The 14,040-nt window shown below is 45.3% G+C and overlaps 1 protein-coding gene across 1 annotated transcript in view; it reads left to right on the top strand.

The window, feature by feature from the left end:
* unc13c (unc-13 homolog C (C. elegans)) overlaps positions 1 to 13,708 on the top strand; it is a gene marked incomplete at its 5' end in the record, with an annotated part of 345,183 nt that extends 331,475 nt beyond the window's left edge. Inside the window, 3 exons of the mRNA XM_079497470.1 lie at positions 6,102 to 6,194; positions 10,768 to 10,927; positions 13,165 to 13,708. Coding sequence (XP_079353596.1) covers positions 6,102 to 6,194; positions 10,768 to 10,927; positions 13,165 to 13,450 — 539 coding nt within the window. The 3' untranslated portion in view covers positions 13,451 to 13,708. The remainder of the gene's footprint in view (positions 1 to 6,101; positions 6,195 to 10,767; positions 10,928 to 13,164) is intronic.
* Positions 13,709 to 14,040: the final 332 nt, after the last annotated feature.

The raw sequence follows: 14,040 nt of genomic DNA, 5'->3' as shown, positions 1-14,040 counted from the left end.
CTTTAGTAAAACATAGTACTTCTTCCACCACTGCCTGCTGTTCACTCCTCTCCTTTATCTCCTTAATACATCTCCTCTAGCTTCTCCCAACTCCTCTCCACTCCCTCCATTTGACAGACATTAAGTTGTGTTGTTGACTGTCAAGTAGGAAATGTTCCCTGACTGCATGCTCTCCATCCATATACCGCCAGCCCCGGACTGGTCGATAGCATGCAGCTTCCAGTGACGTGTGGCTGCGTTGATTTCCCTCAAGCCCAGGGCCTTAATTGTGTCACGTCTGTCTTTCCTAACTCCCTCCCACCACCACCACCTCCCCACACACTACTCCGACCTCTCTCTGAACGTCTGTCTTTCCTAACTCCCTCCCACCACCACCACCCCACACACTACTCCGACCTCTCTCTGAAGCGTCGTCATTATAATAAGTCAGGGAGCTTGTTGCTTCATTACCAGCTGTAATGGGTACTACTTGTTTGGCACGTTATTGATTAGCTATTGGATCAACATGCACGTTCATCAAGTGCCGACAGGGGCACCTGCCTCCAACAGTGCTTAACATCTGTTCGTCTGAGGCCAGGTAGTGATGCAATGGTGTGGTGTGTGTGTGTGTGTGTGTGTGTGTGTGTGCGTTTAGAGGGGAACAATTGAGCTGTTGAGGGCACAAGTTTTTGAAGTGGGGGCCGCAGCCTTGGGCTCCCCCATTATGGCTTAACAGTCCTAGCCTGGCTAATAAGCCAGACCGAATCAGCCGTTGGCAAAAACAAAATTCCCTGCCGGCGGATTACGGTCTGGAGAGGCTCAATTGTACGCCCATATCAAATACCACACGACCACACGAGTCTGGCTTAACAGTCCAGCTTCCGGAAGTAAGCATTTCCATTTCGCCATAGGGGCGTTTATTTTTATCAGCTAAAATATCGTAACAATTGACCTCAAGGTTCCTGGTTGTAAAACGATGCTTATATTGTTGCTGTCGGGCAGAATCATCTTATCTCCATATTCTTGATCATCATACTAGGCTACTTTGCATAACAGGGCATCGGGTGCTCTGATTGGAGGCTGTTCTGTGGACTGTGCTCTGATTGGAGGCTGTTCTGTGGACTGCCTAAACGATAGTAAAGCATCACACAAAAGTATCAGATCTACAAGCTCGAAACGGGTTGCTTTGGGCCACGTTTCGAGCTTGTAGATCTGCTACTTATGATGCTTTTCAATTTTAGTTTTGGACATAGGCTACAGTATGAGGTTTCCACCCGACAGCGACGATATGCTACTGGTCATTCTATATGGTCATTCTATATGGTCATTCTATATGGTCATTCTATATGGTCATTTTGGGCATTTTGAAGGTCTGATTATGATGTATGAATGATATGAATTTGTTTTACATTTTGGGAAAAACTAAACAAAATTAAACTCCAATTAAACATCGGGGTGCCCAGTCTGCCCACAAGCTTTAGGTGCCCTCTGGATCTGTATCCCAATTATTTGACAGATTTAGTTACATTGAAGAGTTAGATAAAAACATCCATTAACCATTTAAGCTCTATGTTATATATTTTTTAAGATTGACAGGTACTTTCACTTTAGAACTGTAAAAGGCCTATATATATTTTTTCTTTAAACGCATACTTAATACCCCACAATTGGCCTCCCCGCCCACTGTCTGATCTCCCTATACCGTTCCCTCTAAGAAAGAAAAAGTGCTTATATAAGAGATAATGTCCTCGCCTCTACACCGCAATAATCTTCTCCATGTATTCCTATAAGCGGTGTATAAGCTCTCTAATGACAGCTCAATCATTGAAAACATTACAGCCCCTCTCTCTGAATAAAGAGACTGAATAGGTGACCATCCAATCATTTTGCATCTAATAGATATCGGCGGTAAGCCTAAGGCTGAGCTCACACCTTTCATGCAATTCTCGTGCTCGTTGGGTGTTGTGTCATGGCCGCCCAGCGGCCCAATGCATTTCCAATGGAGGTCACATGGTTTGACCCAACATTGTGTTGTGTGAGGGGGAGGGGCGTGTCGAAACGCACCTCCCCCTCACACAACACAATGTTGGGTCAAACCATGTGACCTCCATTGGCAATACATTGGGCGGCCATGACACAACACAACATGCATCCAACGAGCATCCAACGAGCACAGAATTGCATGAAAGGTGTGAGCTCAGCCTTATACTGCAAGTTTTATCTTCACGCCGTCGAGAAGGGCTTGTGTGCCGAAACATGTTGGCCAGTAAATATGAGATGCAAATGAATTCAGCCTATATTCAGTCTTTTCATTGGTAGTGCAGAGTGCCTCTGCTAGTATATTTCTTTCGACAAAAGGGGAGAAAACGCTTCGAGCAACAGGGAAACTGGATGGATGGATGGATGGATGCAGGGTCTGGTGTTTTTTCTTTTCTTTTCTTTTCTTTTCATTTTTTGTCGTTTTCTTCCGGAAACATAATGTTCCAGTCCCATTAAAGCAGCGATCCTGAACCAACCCCTCGGGCTCTTGTTGGACATTGAGCTGTGCCCAACCGGTTGACCTGTGAATCGCTGTCACGTCACTCCTCTCGTAATGTCTGTCTCCATCACTCGCTGTACAATGCCGTCCTCTGTCCCACTTGTCATGTGTCCCCGTTTGCTCCCCGCTCTGTCAAACCCGTTGGCCTTTCTTTGTCAGCACTTCACAGTCACAGGGTTCCTAAATGGTAAATGGTGCATTTATATAGCGCCTTACTCCAAGGCGCTTTACAGAGATTGTGCATTACATTCACCCATTCACACACACATTCATTCATACACCGATGGCAGCGGAAACCATGCAAGGCACCAACCAGCACACCGGGAGCAATTAGGGGTTCAGTGTCTTGCTCAAGGACACTTCGACACTAACTCTGGGGGAGCCCGGGTTCGAACTGGCAACCTTGCGGTTACCTGCATCCAGCCACTCTACCCCTGAGCCACTGCCACCCTATACACAAGTATATGGACAAGTATGGAATTAGATTTTTTGTAATTTCCAGGTCTGGATATGTAGGGAAATAAGAAAATAATCATTGACTATAACTATTGACTTACATGTAAAACTGTACCGAATCCAAACATTCACCACCAAATTATTTAGAAAGAAATTGCAGCAATATCTCAGAGTTGCACATACAGTAGGCCTATACAGTCCATGCTGTATAGCATTACAAATAACTTAACAAAATCCTGTCTGAACATTTATGAGCTGATGTATTGATGTAGTTATTAGAAAAGGTAAACTATCTTTTCTGCATAAGGATAGGAAATCCTAATTGTATGGCTGCATTTTCATGTTCATGGACACAGTGAATTAATGAGGCTGTGCAGACAGTGTGAACACTTCATTGATTTGTATGAGCTACCTACCGTAGCAACAATTTTCTTGAAATTATTTGGCAACATATTAGCAGAGTCTACATTATAGTCAGAATGGAACATAACAGTTTTAAGTGCACTTAGTTACATAAACAACGTCTCTGTTGGGTGGAAAACTCACTGTTAAAAACTGTTACTTTTCAGGATTCGAATTCAAAAGCAGAAAGCTCTACAAGCTCAAAGCTTGACGCTTCGTTAGTTATAAATATGGAAGTTCCAACAATGTTTTGATGTCGATACCTTTGTACTGTACTTTTCCTCCAGTATAAAACCATGTATTTCTACACTGTATATTGATATTGCTGAGTACTTCTTGCACCACTGTCCCTGTCTGCTCTCCGCTCAGCCAAAGCCATTCTTTGTCATCGGTGTTGTCAGTGGTTCGCAGACGTTCTTTTAGGTTTTTTGTTTTGTTTTTGTTTTTCCATTCACTCCAGAGTGAAATGGATTTGTTGTAACAGATGGCCGCGGCGGCACGCACCACACGATGGAGCCCACATGGCATGCCCTCTCCTTCCATAGCCTGGAACCAAGGAAATGGATTTATCATTTTGGTTAGCCGTGTGCTTCCTTCTGTTTGAAAGGAAGGGGACCCCTGGTGTGCTCTCTCTCTCTCTCTCTCTCTCTCTGTGTGACTGTGTGTGTGTGTGTGTGTGTGTGTGTGTGTGTGTGTGTGTGTGTGTGTGTGTGTGTGTGTGTGTGTGTGTGTGTGTGTGTGTGTGTGTGTGTGTGTGTGTGTGTGTGACTGTGTGTGTGTGTGTGTGTGTGTGCGCGTGTGCGTGTGCGTGTGTGTGTGCGTGTGTGTGTGTGTGTGTGTGTGGGGCGGGGGTGTTAAATGAGTTGTGCTACAGCTCCACACTGGCTTTATTTTGTGGCCATGGTTTTCCTCCTGCCTCATATCAATGTCTTGGCTCTTTGCCACTAGAGCAGTGCCCTTTGAGCAATGGCCTACTTGGAACGATGCAAGTTGTGAAATGCATATCACACCCAGTTATTCTTTGTCAGGTATGCCCAAATATGGAGTCTATGCAGATGTCAGAATGATGTCAGAACAGGCCAGTCCCATTATGGAGATATAGGGGTGATCAGGTCCCGAGGCCGAGCTGGCTCTGGACAACCGGCTATCCGACGGATGATCGACACCGGGCACTGCACTCCCTGTGGGGGTGTGGAACGCGTGTGTCGAATTTGAAGGCAGTGGGGCGAACGGTTCTCCAGTTATGTGGATTACAGACATACACACACACACACACACACACACACACACACACAGATACTTGGTACATTCATAGTTAGATGAAGGGTCACCCAGAACCCAATCTGAGAACCCATCGTCAAAAAATAAAGGAAAAACAGAGCCCTCTTTCCCTTTGAATTTGACGTTAGTCAACAGTCTCAGGAGAGTACCCAGAACCTGAAACTTTACAGAACCAGTAAAGTTCTGAGGTGATTTTTCTTTGTCATAGGGTTTATATAACCAGAAGAACCACCCATCAATAAAGGCCGCACAAAAAGCAGAAATAGCGAATCTACAAGCTCACAACGTGGAACATTGAAACGCGGTGTGAGCTTGTAGAGCAGTGTGGAAACAAATATCTCTATCTATCTCTCTCTCACACACACACGCACACACACTCGCGCCCTCTCACTGACTTGTTTTCTCTCCCTCCGCGTCTGTTTCTATCTGTGTCTCTCTGCCTCTCTCGTTTTCCCCCTGTCTCCTTTTCTTCCTGTCAACCCTTCTATGTTCCCCTTCCTTTTCTCTCAACTGCCCCCCTCCCCACCCATCCCCCAACTCGCTCCCCACCCATCCCCCAACTCGCTCTCCCCCCTCCCCACCCATCCCCCAACTCGCTCTCCCCCCTCCCCACCCATCCCCCAACTCGCTCTCCCCCCCTCCCCACCCATCCCCCAACTCGCTCTCCCCCCTCCCCACCCATCCCCCAACTCGCTCTCCCCCCTCCCCACCCATCCCCCAACTCGCTCTCCCCCCCTCCCCACCCATCCCCCAACTCGCTCCCCCCCCCCTCCCCACCCATCCCCCAACTCGCTCTCCCCCTCTCTGTCCTCACACTCTTTAACTCATTTTCTCTCGCCCTCTCTCCCACCCTTCCTCTCTCGCCCTCTCTCCCACCCTTCCTCTCTCGCCCTTTCTCCCACCCTTCCTCCCGTCTCTTTCCCTCCTCCCTCCTCACAATTGAATTGAATTGAATTGAATTCAAGACTATACGATATGATTCGTTTCGATTCGATTCGATTCGATTCGATTCGATTCGATTCGATTCGATTCGATCGGATCGGATTAATTGGATTGGATTCGATTCAATTCAAAGGAGCTTTATTGGCATGAGAAAACATACGTGTACATTGCCAAAGCAAAAGTGGAACAAAGCAATCAAGATAAAACAATGTATGTACAAATAAATATTGAATATAAATAGGAATAAAATAAAGGTGTAAAGTGTAAACAGAGCTGTGTTACATTAACACTTTGAGTAATACTATCTTGTGAAACTATAAAAAAGATTGTGTCCCTCTCTCTCTCTCTCTCTCTCTCTCTCTCTCTCTCTCTCTCTCTCTCTCTCTGTGTTGCTGTGTGTCCAGGTCAGTCATCCAATGGATCTGTCGGGGAGGTGTGTATGCAGGTAGACCTCGTCTCTCACCCTCTCTCTCTCTCTCTCTCTCTGTTGGTGTGTGTCCAGGTCAGTCATCCAATGGATCTGTCGGGGAGGTGTGTATGCAGGTAGACCTCGTCTCTCACCCCGGCACCGGAGAGCACAAAGTCAGCGTGAAGGGTGAGCTCTCCAGCACTTCATGTTCACCCTCCTTGTTCAAACACGCTCACATAGGGCGGGGCCATTAACCCACAACACAACGTTATATTATTTATTAACCATAGAACCAATTCTCTACTTAATCTTGCTTGTGCAGTTTTTTATATATTTTCACCCAGAGTCAATTATCTAATGTAATCCTGGGCACTACACTCGCTCTGCCAACCTGGGGAGAGCAACGGACTGACCTCATGCTTCCTTCTATGTGGAATCCCAAGCCGCTTCTTTTCAACTGACAGGGGGGGGGGTTCGTGTGGAAGGAACATGTTATTCCAACCAGTTCCTTTCACCTCCATCAGGCTGGTCATATATCGATTATAAAATGTTAAAAGACTAGCCTTGGGCAGTGTGGATGGTTGTGGTGTTGTGTTTTCATGAATGTTGTGATTATTACCAGCCGACAACTAAGGTCACGTCTTGGGCTGTTTGTGTGTCTGGGAATAATAACGGAATTAGCATTTAGCTGCTTGCACAACACCTCAAAAGGAGTCATTAAAACAATTCTTCAGAAAACTTGGGCCACACACAGCATGCATGGACCTTGTTTCTGTTTGATGTACAGATGCATTATTCTCGACAACTTTAATCAAGAACAGTGGTTATCAACCTCTTTTTGGGCCAGTTCGCCCAATACCAAACCCAATTAAAATTTGGACCCCTGAAATTGCATTATTCTGTGTTGCTTATTATAATTTAGAAAGCATCAAATCCAATGCCAAGTCCAAGATTTAATATTAAAATTGGTTGTTATCATTGTGTTTATTAGCATACTATTCAAGGAGGAAAAAAGCTAATGAATAAAATAAATAAAAAGCCTGTGACTATTAGAAGTGGAATTGTATATCCATAAAATAGGTATCCCTGTTGGAATTTCCAACTCTAATGTGATCTCATCATGGACCACGAACATCAATCACAAGCAGATAATTTGGTGCAGTATAGCAAACAAGATTAATTAATAATAATTGTTCCTCTGTAACATACATAAGAGCATTACAGACTGTGGTGCACTGACGAAGGTCCTAGGACTGAAACCTTTGAGCACAGAGCACTTTATGAGCATGATAAAATAAAGAAAAAATATTTTTCTTAAGTCTTAGTTTAAGGAGTTTTACTTCTATTTTCTATACGGTGAGCGAGTCTTTTTCTGTCAAAGTTTCCCTTATGTTTTTGAGACCACCGCTACCGTAGTCAAGTCTGGAAAGAAAAAAAGGACGAAGAAAGGCGCAACAGTTTTCTCAGTGCTTCAGTAATTTCAAGGACCCCCATAACTCTGAGAAATGGAACCATTTAGAAGCCCCTGGAGTACACCTGACCTGAGGGTTCCTGGACGCCACGTTGAGAACCACTGCACAATGGACTCATTTTCAGAGCCACTTATATTGTTCTCACGTACAGTAGACTGCATTCACTGCATGTTACAATCACAAGGTTATTATGCAATTGTGCTATTTATACGTATACACAGGCCTGCTGAATCCATTGCATTTGTCAACAAGCTGTTGAAAATAGTGTTGTTTCTTTGCTATACTGCTACAGTAGAAAAGATGCTATGGATTATGCTATTATGATGTGGCTGCTGAAAAAGGAACAAAACGAAATATTGTTCCCTAATGATGGCTGCAGCCTGAACAAATATATACGGTGCATTTACGCTGCCATTGGTGGACTTTCAAGATATGGCACTCTGATGGTGCGGCGGTCAAGTAGAAAAAGGAATAATGCTTCTAGGTCAACAACCTCATGATGCTGCTTTATTTGTGAATGCTCGTCCCCGCTTCAGTGTTCACGGACAGCGGAACATTACAGCTAATGTTGTAAACAACTTTATAGGAAACGAACCTCGGGCCTTGTATGGTCCCACCAGACATGCTTCCACTTGCACAAAAAGCTCTGTTCAAAATGAAAGAAGTTGACTGGCGCTCTTCGGCTGATGACTCATGGGAAGCCCTAATGGTAGTGAATAGCTGCTATGCATAATGAGCTTTGGGTGATTTCAACTTGCCAATAATGTCTTGCTGACAACTAAGCTATTGAAATTAGTGTTGTTGTTGTTGTTGTTTTCTTTTTAATGTAAGTTGGGAATTAATTGAGACTGAAACCGGCTATAGCCATCAGACTCTCAGCTATACGTGTCTATCATATTAATTACACCATAGACATGCAATTAAATACCAACCGCCATCTTGGATGAACTGAAGTCTGATGAAAAATGATGAAAACTTTCACTAAAATATGCTAAAATGAAAAGAAATCACACCCGTGTGAACTGATTGGTGTAAGGTCTTATATAGAATGATCAGCTGTGGTCTGACGTGTGAACTGGGTGACCATAGCAACCATGCTCATTTTTTGGTACGAACAGACAGACAGACAAACAGACAGACACGTAAACTAACAAAGCCAGTTGTAGGAGTGGTTTACACCACTCAAAAACCACACCCGACTTCTTACTGACAGTGTCTACTTACTATGACGTAAAATTGTCCATTCATTGTCAATGGGAATTTAATGTTTGTGTAGGACAAAGTTTGCGCCCTAAAAGAAACACAAATGCCCCCCAAGAGCACCTCAACTCCCCCTTTCAAAACTCTCGCTTCTAGTGCTCCCATAAATAAGCTAATATCATATTTGAAAAAATGAAATTTCAGTGGGAGGCATATTAGCCCATCTCATCCTCACAGCTCATTACAGCCATCCAGGGCTCTCATATTAGCCCATGTCATCCTCACAGCTCATTACAGCCATCCAGGGCTCTCATACCAGTTATTAGCCCATCTCATCCTCACAGCTCATTACAGCCATCCAGGGCTCTCACACCAGTTATTAGCCCATCTCATCCTCACAGCTCATTACAGCCATCCAGGGCTCATATTAGCCCATCTCATCCTCACAGCTCATTACAGCCATCCAAGGCTCATATTAGCCCATCTCATCCTCACAGCTCATTACAGCCATCCAAGGCTCTCACACCAGTTATTAGCCCATCTCATCCTCACAGCTCATTACAGCCATCCAGGGCTCTCACACCAGTTATTAGCCCGTCTCATCCTCACAGCTCATTACAGCCATCCAGGGCTCTCACACCAGTTATTAGCCCATGTCATCCTCACAGCTCATTACAGCCATCCAGGGCTCTCTCACCAGTTATTAGCCCATCTCATCCTCACAGCTCATTACAGCCATCCAGGGCTCTGATCTCACACCAGTTATTAGCCCATCTCATCCTCACAGCTCATTACAGCCATCCAGGGCTCTCACACCAGTTATTAGCCCATCTCATCCTCACAGCTCATTACAGCCATCCAGTTATTAGCCCATCTCATCCTCACAGCTCATTACAGCCATCCAGGGCTCTCACACCAGTTATTAGCCCATCTCATCCTCACAGCTCATTACAGCCATCCAGGGCTCTCATACCAGTTATTAGCCCATCTCATCCTCACAGCTCATTACAGCCATCCAGGTATTAGCCCATCTCATCCTCACAGCTCATTACAGCCATCCAGGTATTAGCCCATCTCATCCTCACAGCTCATTACAGCCATCCAGGTATTAGCCCATCTCATCCTCACAGCTCATTACAGCCATCCAGGTATTAGCCCATCTCATCCTCACAGCTCATTACAGCCATCCAGGCTCTCACACCAGTTTACGTTTGCAAATGAAGGTCATTAACGGCAGACTGCACCTTTTTATACTGCTTGTTAAAATTCATGCTCCCTCGCGTTCCGCCTCCAGGTGTTTGGTTTGGATAACATATAACAAATAATCACACCGTTAAATGCTATGAGCCGAATTATATATTTATATCTAGATCTTGTTTTGTTTTTTGTTTTGTAAAGCGTCCTTGAGTTTCTTGAAAGGCGCTATATAAATCCAACTTATTATTATTATTATTATTAGATATTTATTATTTTTTTTCTATTTAGATGACCCTCCCCCCCAAACAAAAACAGGATAATTTCTATCTTTTCTCCACAGTGCTGTGTGTACGACACCGTCGCTCCCGACATGCGCGGCCGGTTACAACTAACCCGTGGCCCGGGTTAAAAGACACCCGTGGCTCCCGGCATGCGCGACAGGTTAAAACTAACATGTGTGGCAGGTAAAACGAACCTGTGGTAGGCTAAAACTAGCCTGGAGCTCACCTATGCTTTCTATGGCATAGGCAGCTCCCGGCAGGATCCGCCGGCAGAAACTGTTCGCAGCTGCTGGACATGAGACTAATTATTAAGAGCGACAGAGAGAGAGAGAGGAGTGTGTGTGTGTGTACGGGTGTGCGTGTGTGCGTCAATTTAACAAAGGTGGAGACGATCAGAAATCAGCAGAGAGTGATCGACGTTGTGGACTCGGACCCAGACTTTTTTTTTCTCCCTGGAAATAAAAACGTCTGGGTTTCCGAGGCTAGGCTAAAACCAACGCGTGGCTTCCTGTGAGGTTAGGTTTAGGGTTGGGTGTCGGACTCATGAGCGCACGGTCCACTGTGTGTAATGTTGCTCGTTGTGTTCGTCTGTCTTTGCCCCTCTGCCAGTGTTGGCGGTGAACAACATCACTTGGCAGACCAACGCCATGTTCCGGCCCTTCGTGGAGGTCAACGCCATCGGGCCCCATCTGGCCGACAAGAAGCGCAAGTTCAGCACCAAGACCAAGAACAACAACTGGTCACCAAAGTACAATGAAACATTCCAATAGTGAGTGTGTTTTTTTTTAACAGGCTACATAACCACTTAATGACTTGTTTTCTATCAATTGCACACCCCAAGCCTCATGGAGATTTGTTTAGGGTTTTTTTTGTCGCATTCCTAAGCCAATATTTTGATGACCGGTGGAATCTGCGGTAGGACACTCAAATAGAGTCACCTACTGCGCTTGGGTGGCGCATGTGGTAAAGTCCCTGCCCACCACCACTGAGGTTGCGAGTTCAAATCCACCGTGGTGCAACCGGCTTTGTCGGGCGTCTACACGAACACAATTGGCCCGTGTTCGTGCGGTTGCCAGTTCGTTCGAACCTGGGCTCCCCCATAGTTAGGGGCGACTCACACGGTCGCAACAGATTGATGTATGCTTGTTGTATGAGATGTATAGCTGATGCAAGCTCGCAATGCATTTCCAATGGGAGTCACATGGTTTGACACAACCTTTGTGTTGTATGAGGGGGAGGGGGCAGTCGAAACACAGCCGAAAGCCATACAACAGCTTGTAGTCCAAAATGTTGTATCAAACCATGTGACTTCCATTGGAAATGCATTGGGGCGGCCATGACACTTACATCTTGCTTACATCTAGCATGCATCAATGTTGTATGCTAGATCGAAAGGTGTGAGTGAGGCCTTAGTGTCGAAGTGTCCTTGAGCAAGACACTGAACCCCTAATTGCTCCTGATGTGCTGGTTGGTGCCTTGCATGGTTTCTGCCGCCATCGGTGTATGAATGTGTGTGTGAATGGGTGAATGTAATGTACAATCTATGTAAAGCGCCTTGGATAAAGGCGCTATATAAATGCACCATTTACCATTTACTTGCTTTTCCATCACAGCACATGCTGTGCCCGTTCAGCGGGAGTAACGGAGCGAGAGACTGATCCTAAAATGTGAGCTCCTAGCAGTGCCAACGGAGAGAACGCAGGCCGTGTTATTGATCTCACTCACCGCGGTGTCATTTGAATTTTAAGAGGCCATTAGGTTGACGTGGGGGGGGGGGGGGGGGCATAATTAGAACACAACCTAAAGAAATGGCAGGCTGGTAATCATAATGGCTCAGTGTGAATGGAGACGTCCAATTCACTCGCTAAACATGAGCACATTATCTTTAACACATTTTGACCTGAGATCAGATTCTAAAAATGTCTTCTACATCCTGACAGTTTTCTGAAAAAGCTATGTTTCTATGTCAGTGGTTCTTTGATTTTTCAAAAATAGCAGACCTACAAGCTCGTAGCTTGCTATGAGCTTGTAGATCTGCTATTTTTCAATAGCTAAAGCATAACATAATGCTAACACCAAAAGGGGTTCTCGCCCAAAATGGGTTAAGACAGGAACGCGTCCGATGGGGTCCAACCCCCTTTCTCAGCCTGAAATGTCAGCCAGTCATAGGCCTCACTGACAAATTATACGCATCCAAGGAACAGAGGCAAATGTCACAGTCCAACGAGCACATTGGAATTGGTATGCATGGAAATACGGCTCGCCTGTACGACACCTTCATCAGGCTTTTCAACCGATGTGTTTGTTTCTCTAGCATGCCTGTTGGTTCGTTTTTAACCCATTCTGACCTGAGATCAGATTCTAAAAATGTCTTCTACATCCTGACAGTTTTCTGAAAAAGCTATGTTTCTATGTCAGTCGTCCTTCGATTTTTCAAAAATAGCAGATCTACAAGCTCATAGAGCTTGTAGATCTGCTATTTTTCAATAGCTAAAGCATAACATAATGCTAACACCAAAAGGGGTTCCCTCCCAAAATGGGTTAATAACATATGCGTTCGAATGTCAGACCAGAGAGACAAATGAACGCTGTATATAGTAGCATATGTTTTTAATAGTTTATGATAACCTAAGATAGGATTAGGATAAGACAAAAACCTTTATTGACACTCTTTGTCCACTGTGTCTCTTCTGGGGGACCCTGGCACATAAAACCTTTTCAGATAGGGGAGGTCGGCGGGCAAATGTATAATCAATGTGGGGGTCTTTGACGCGACCGTTTTAGACCCACTGGTTTTGAGCAGTGGTTCCCACACTTTTTGCCGCGTGACCCAAAAGAGAAATCAGACGTTTGCCCGGGACCCCAAACTAGTGAAAAGAGCCGATCTACAAGCTTGTAGATCGTCTCTTTTCACTACATCTTAAACATTTGTTTTCTAATTTATGACTCTTGCACTTCCCTGTGTCTCCCTCCCTCCCTCCCTTCACCACACACACACACACACAGCATTTTGAGCAACGAGCACGGCCCGGAGGCCTACGAGCTGCACGTGTCGCTGAAGGACTACTGCTTCGCCCGCGAGGACCGCATCATCGGCATGACGGTCATCCAGCTGCGTGAGCTGGCGGACAAGGCCAGCTGCTCGGCCAGCTACCCGCTGGTGAAGAGCATCGCCATGGACGAGACGGGCCTGACCATCATGCGGATACTCTCGCAAAGGACCCACGATGAGGTAGCCAAAGAGTTTGTCCGTCTCAAGACGGACACACGCTCGCTGGAGGAGGTTTCGTAAAAAAAAAAAAAAAAAACGGCAAAAGAGAGAAAACGAAAGAATGATTAAGATGATTGATGAGGGTCCCGTTGGAAGAAATGCAGTATACCGAAATGTTGTGTTATGTCTTAACCGAGAGAGAGAGAGAGAGAGAGAGAGAGAAAGAGAGAGAGAGAAAGGAGAGAGACTGAAATTGCAGAAGATTTGGGCTGTCCACGAGGGGGACAGTTATGGGGAGTAGGACTGTCCAGAGAGAGAGAGAGCGAGAGAGAGAGAGAGAGAGGCTGGACTTGCACATTCAAGAGACAGGGTGTCTTCTCTGTGTCTCCTGTCTCCTCTGTGTGTCGGACAGCTCGCAATTAATTTTCAATGGGAGTCACGTGGATTTGACAACCCTGTTGGATGACTGTGTTCTGCCCACAGAGGAGAAAGGAGACACAGAGAAGACACGCGCCTCTTATGTGTGAGCGGAGCCAGAGAGAGAGAGTTGTGTTTGTTTGTTTTTGTGCATGTGCGTAAAAAAACATCTGTTGGAATGTTGATTTTAAAACTACAGTATGTAAAAGTGTTTACTTACCGTATGCTTACTATTAAGTACTATATTACTACGA

This window comes from Electrona antarctica (assembly GCF_951216825.1).
Source record: "Electrona antarctica genome assembly, chromosome: 3".
In the NCBI taxonomy this organism is placed as follows: Eukaryota; Metazoa; Chordata; class Actinopteri; order Myctophiformes; family Myctophidae; genus Electrona; species Electrona antarctica.
The sequence above is the reverse complement of the archived record's forward strand: the minus strand, read 5'-3'. Positions and strand labels throughout refer to the sequence as shown.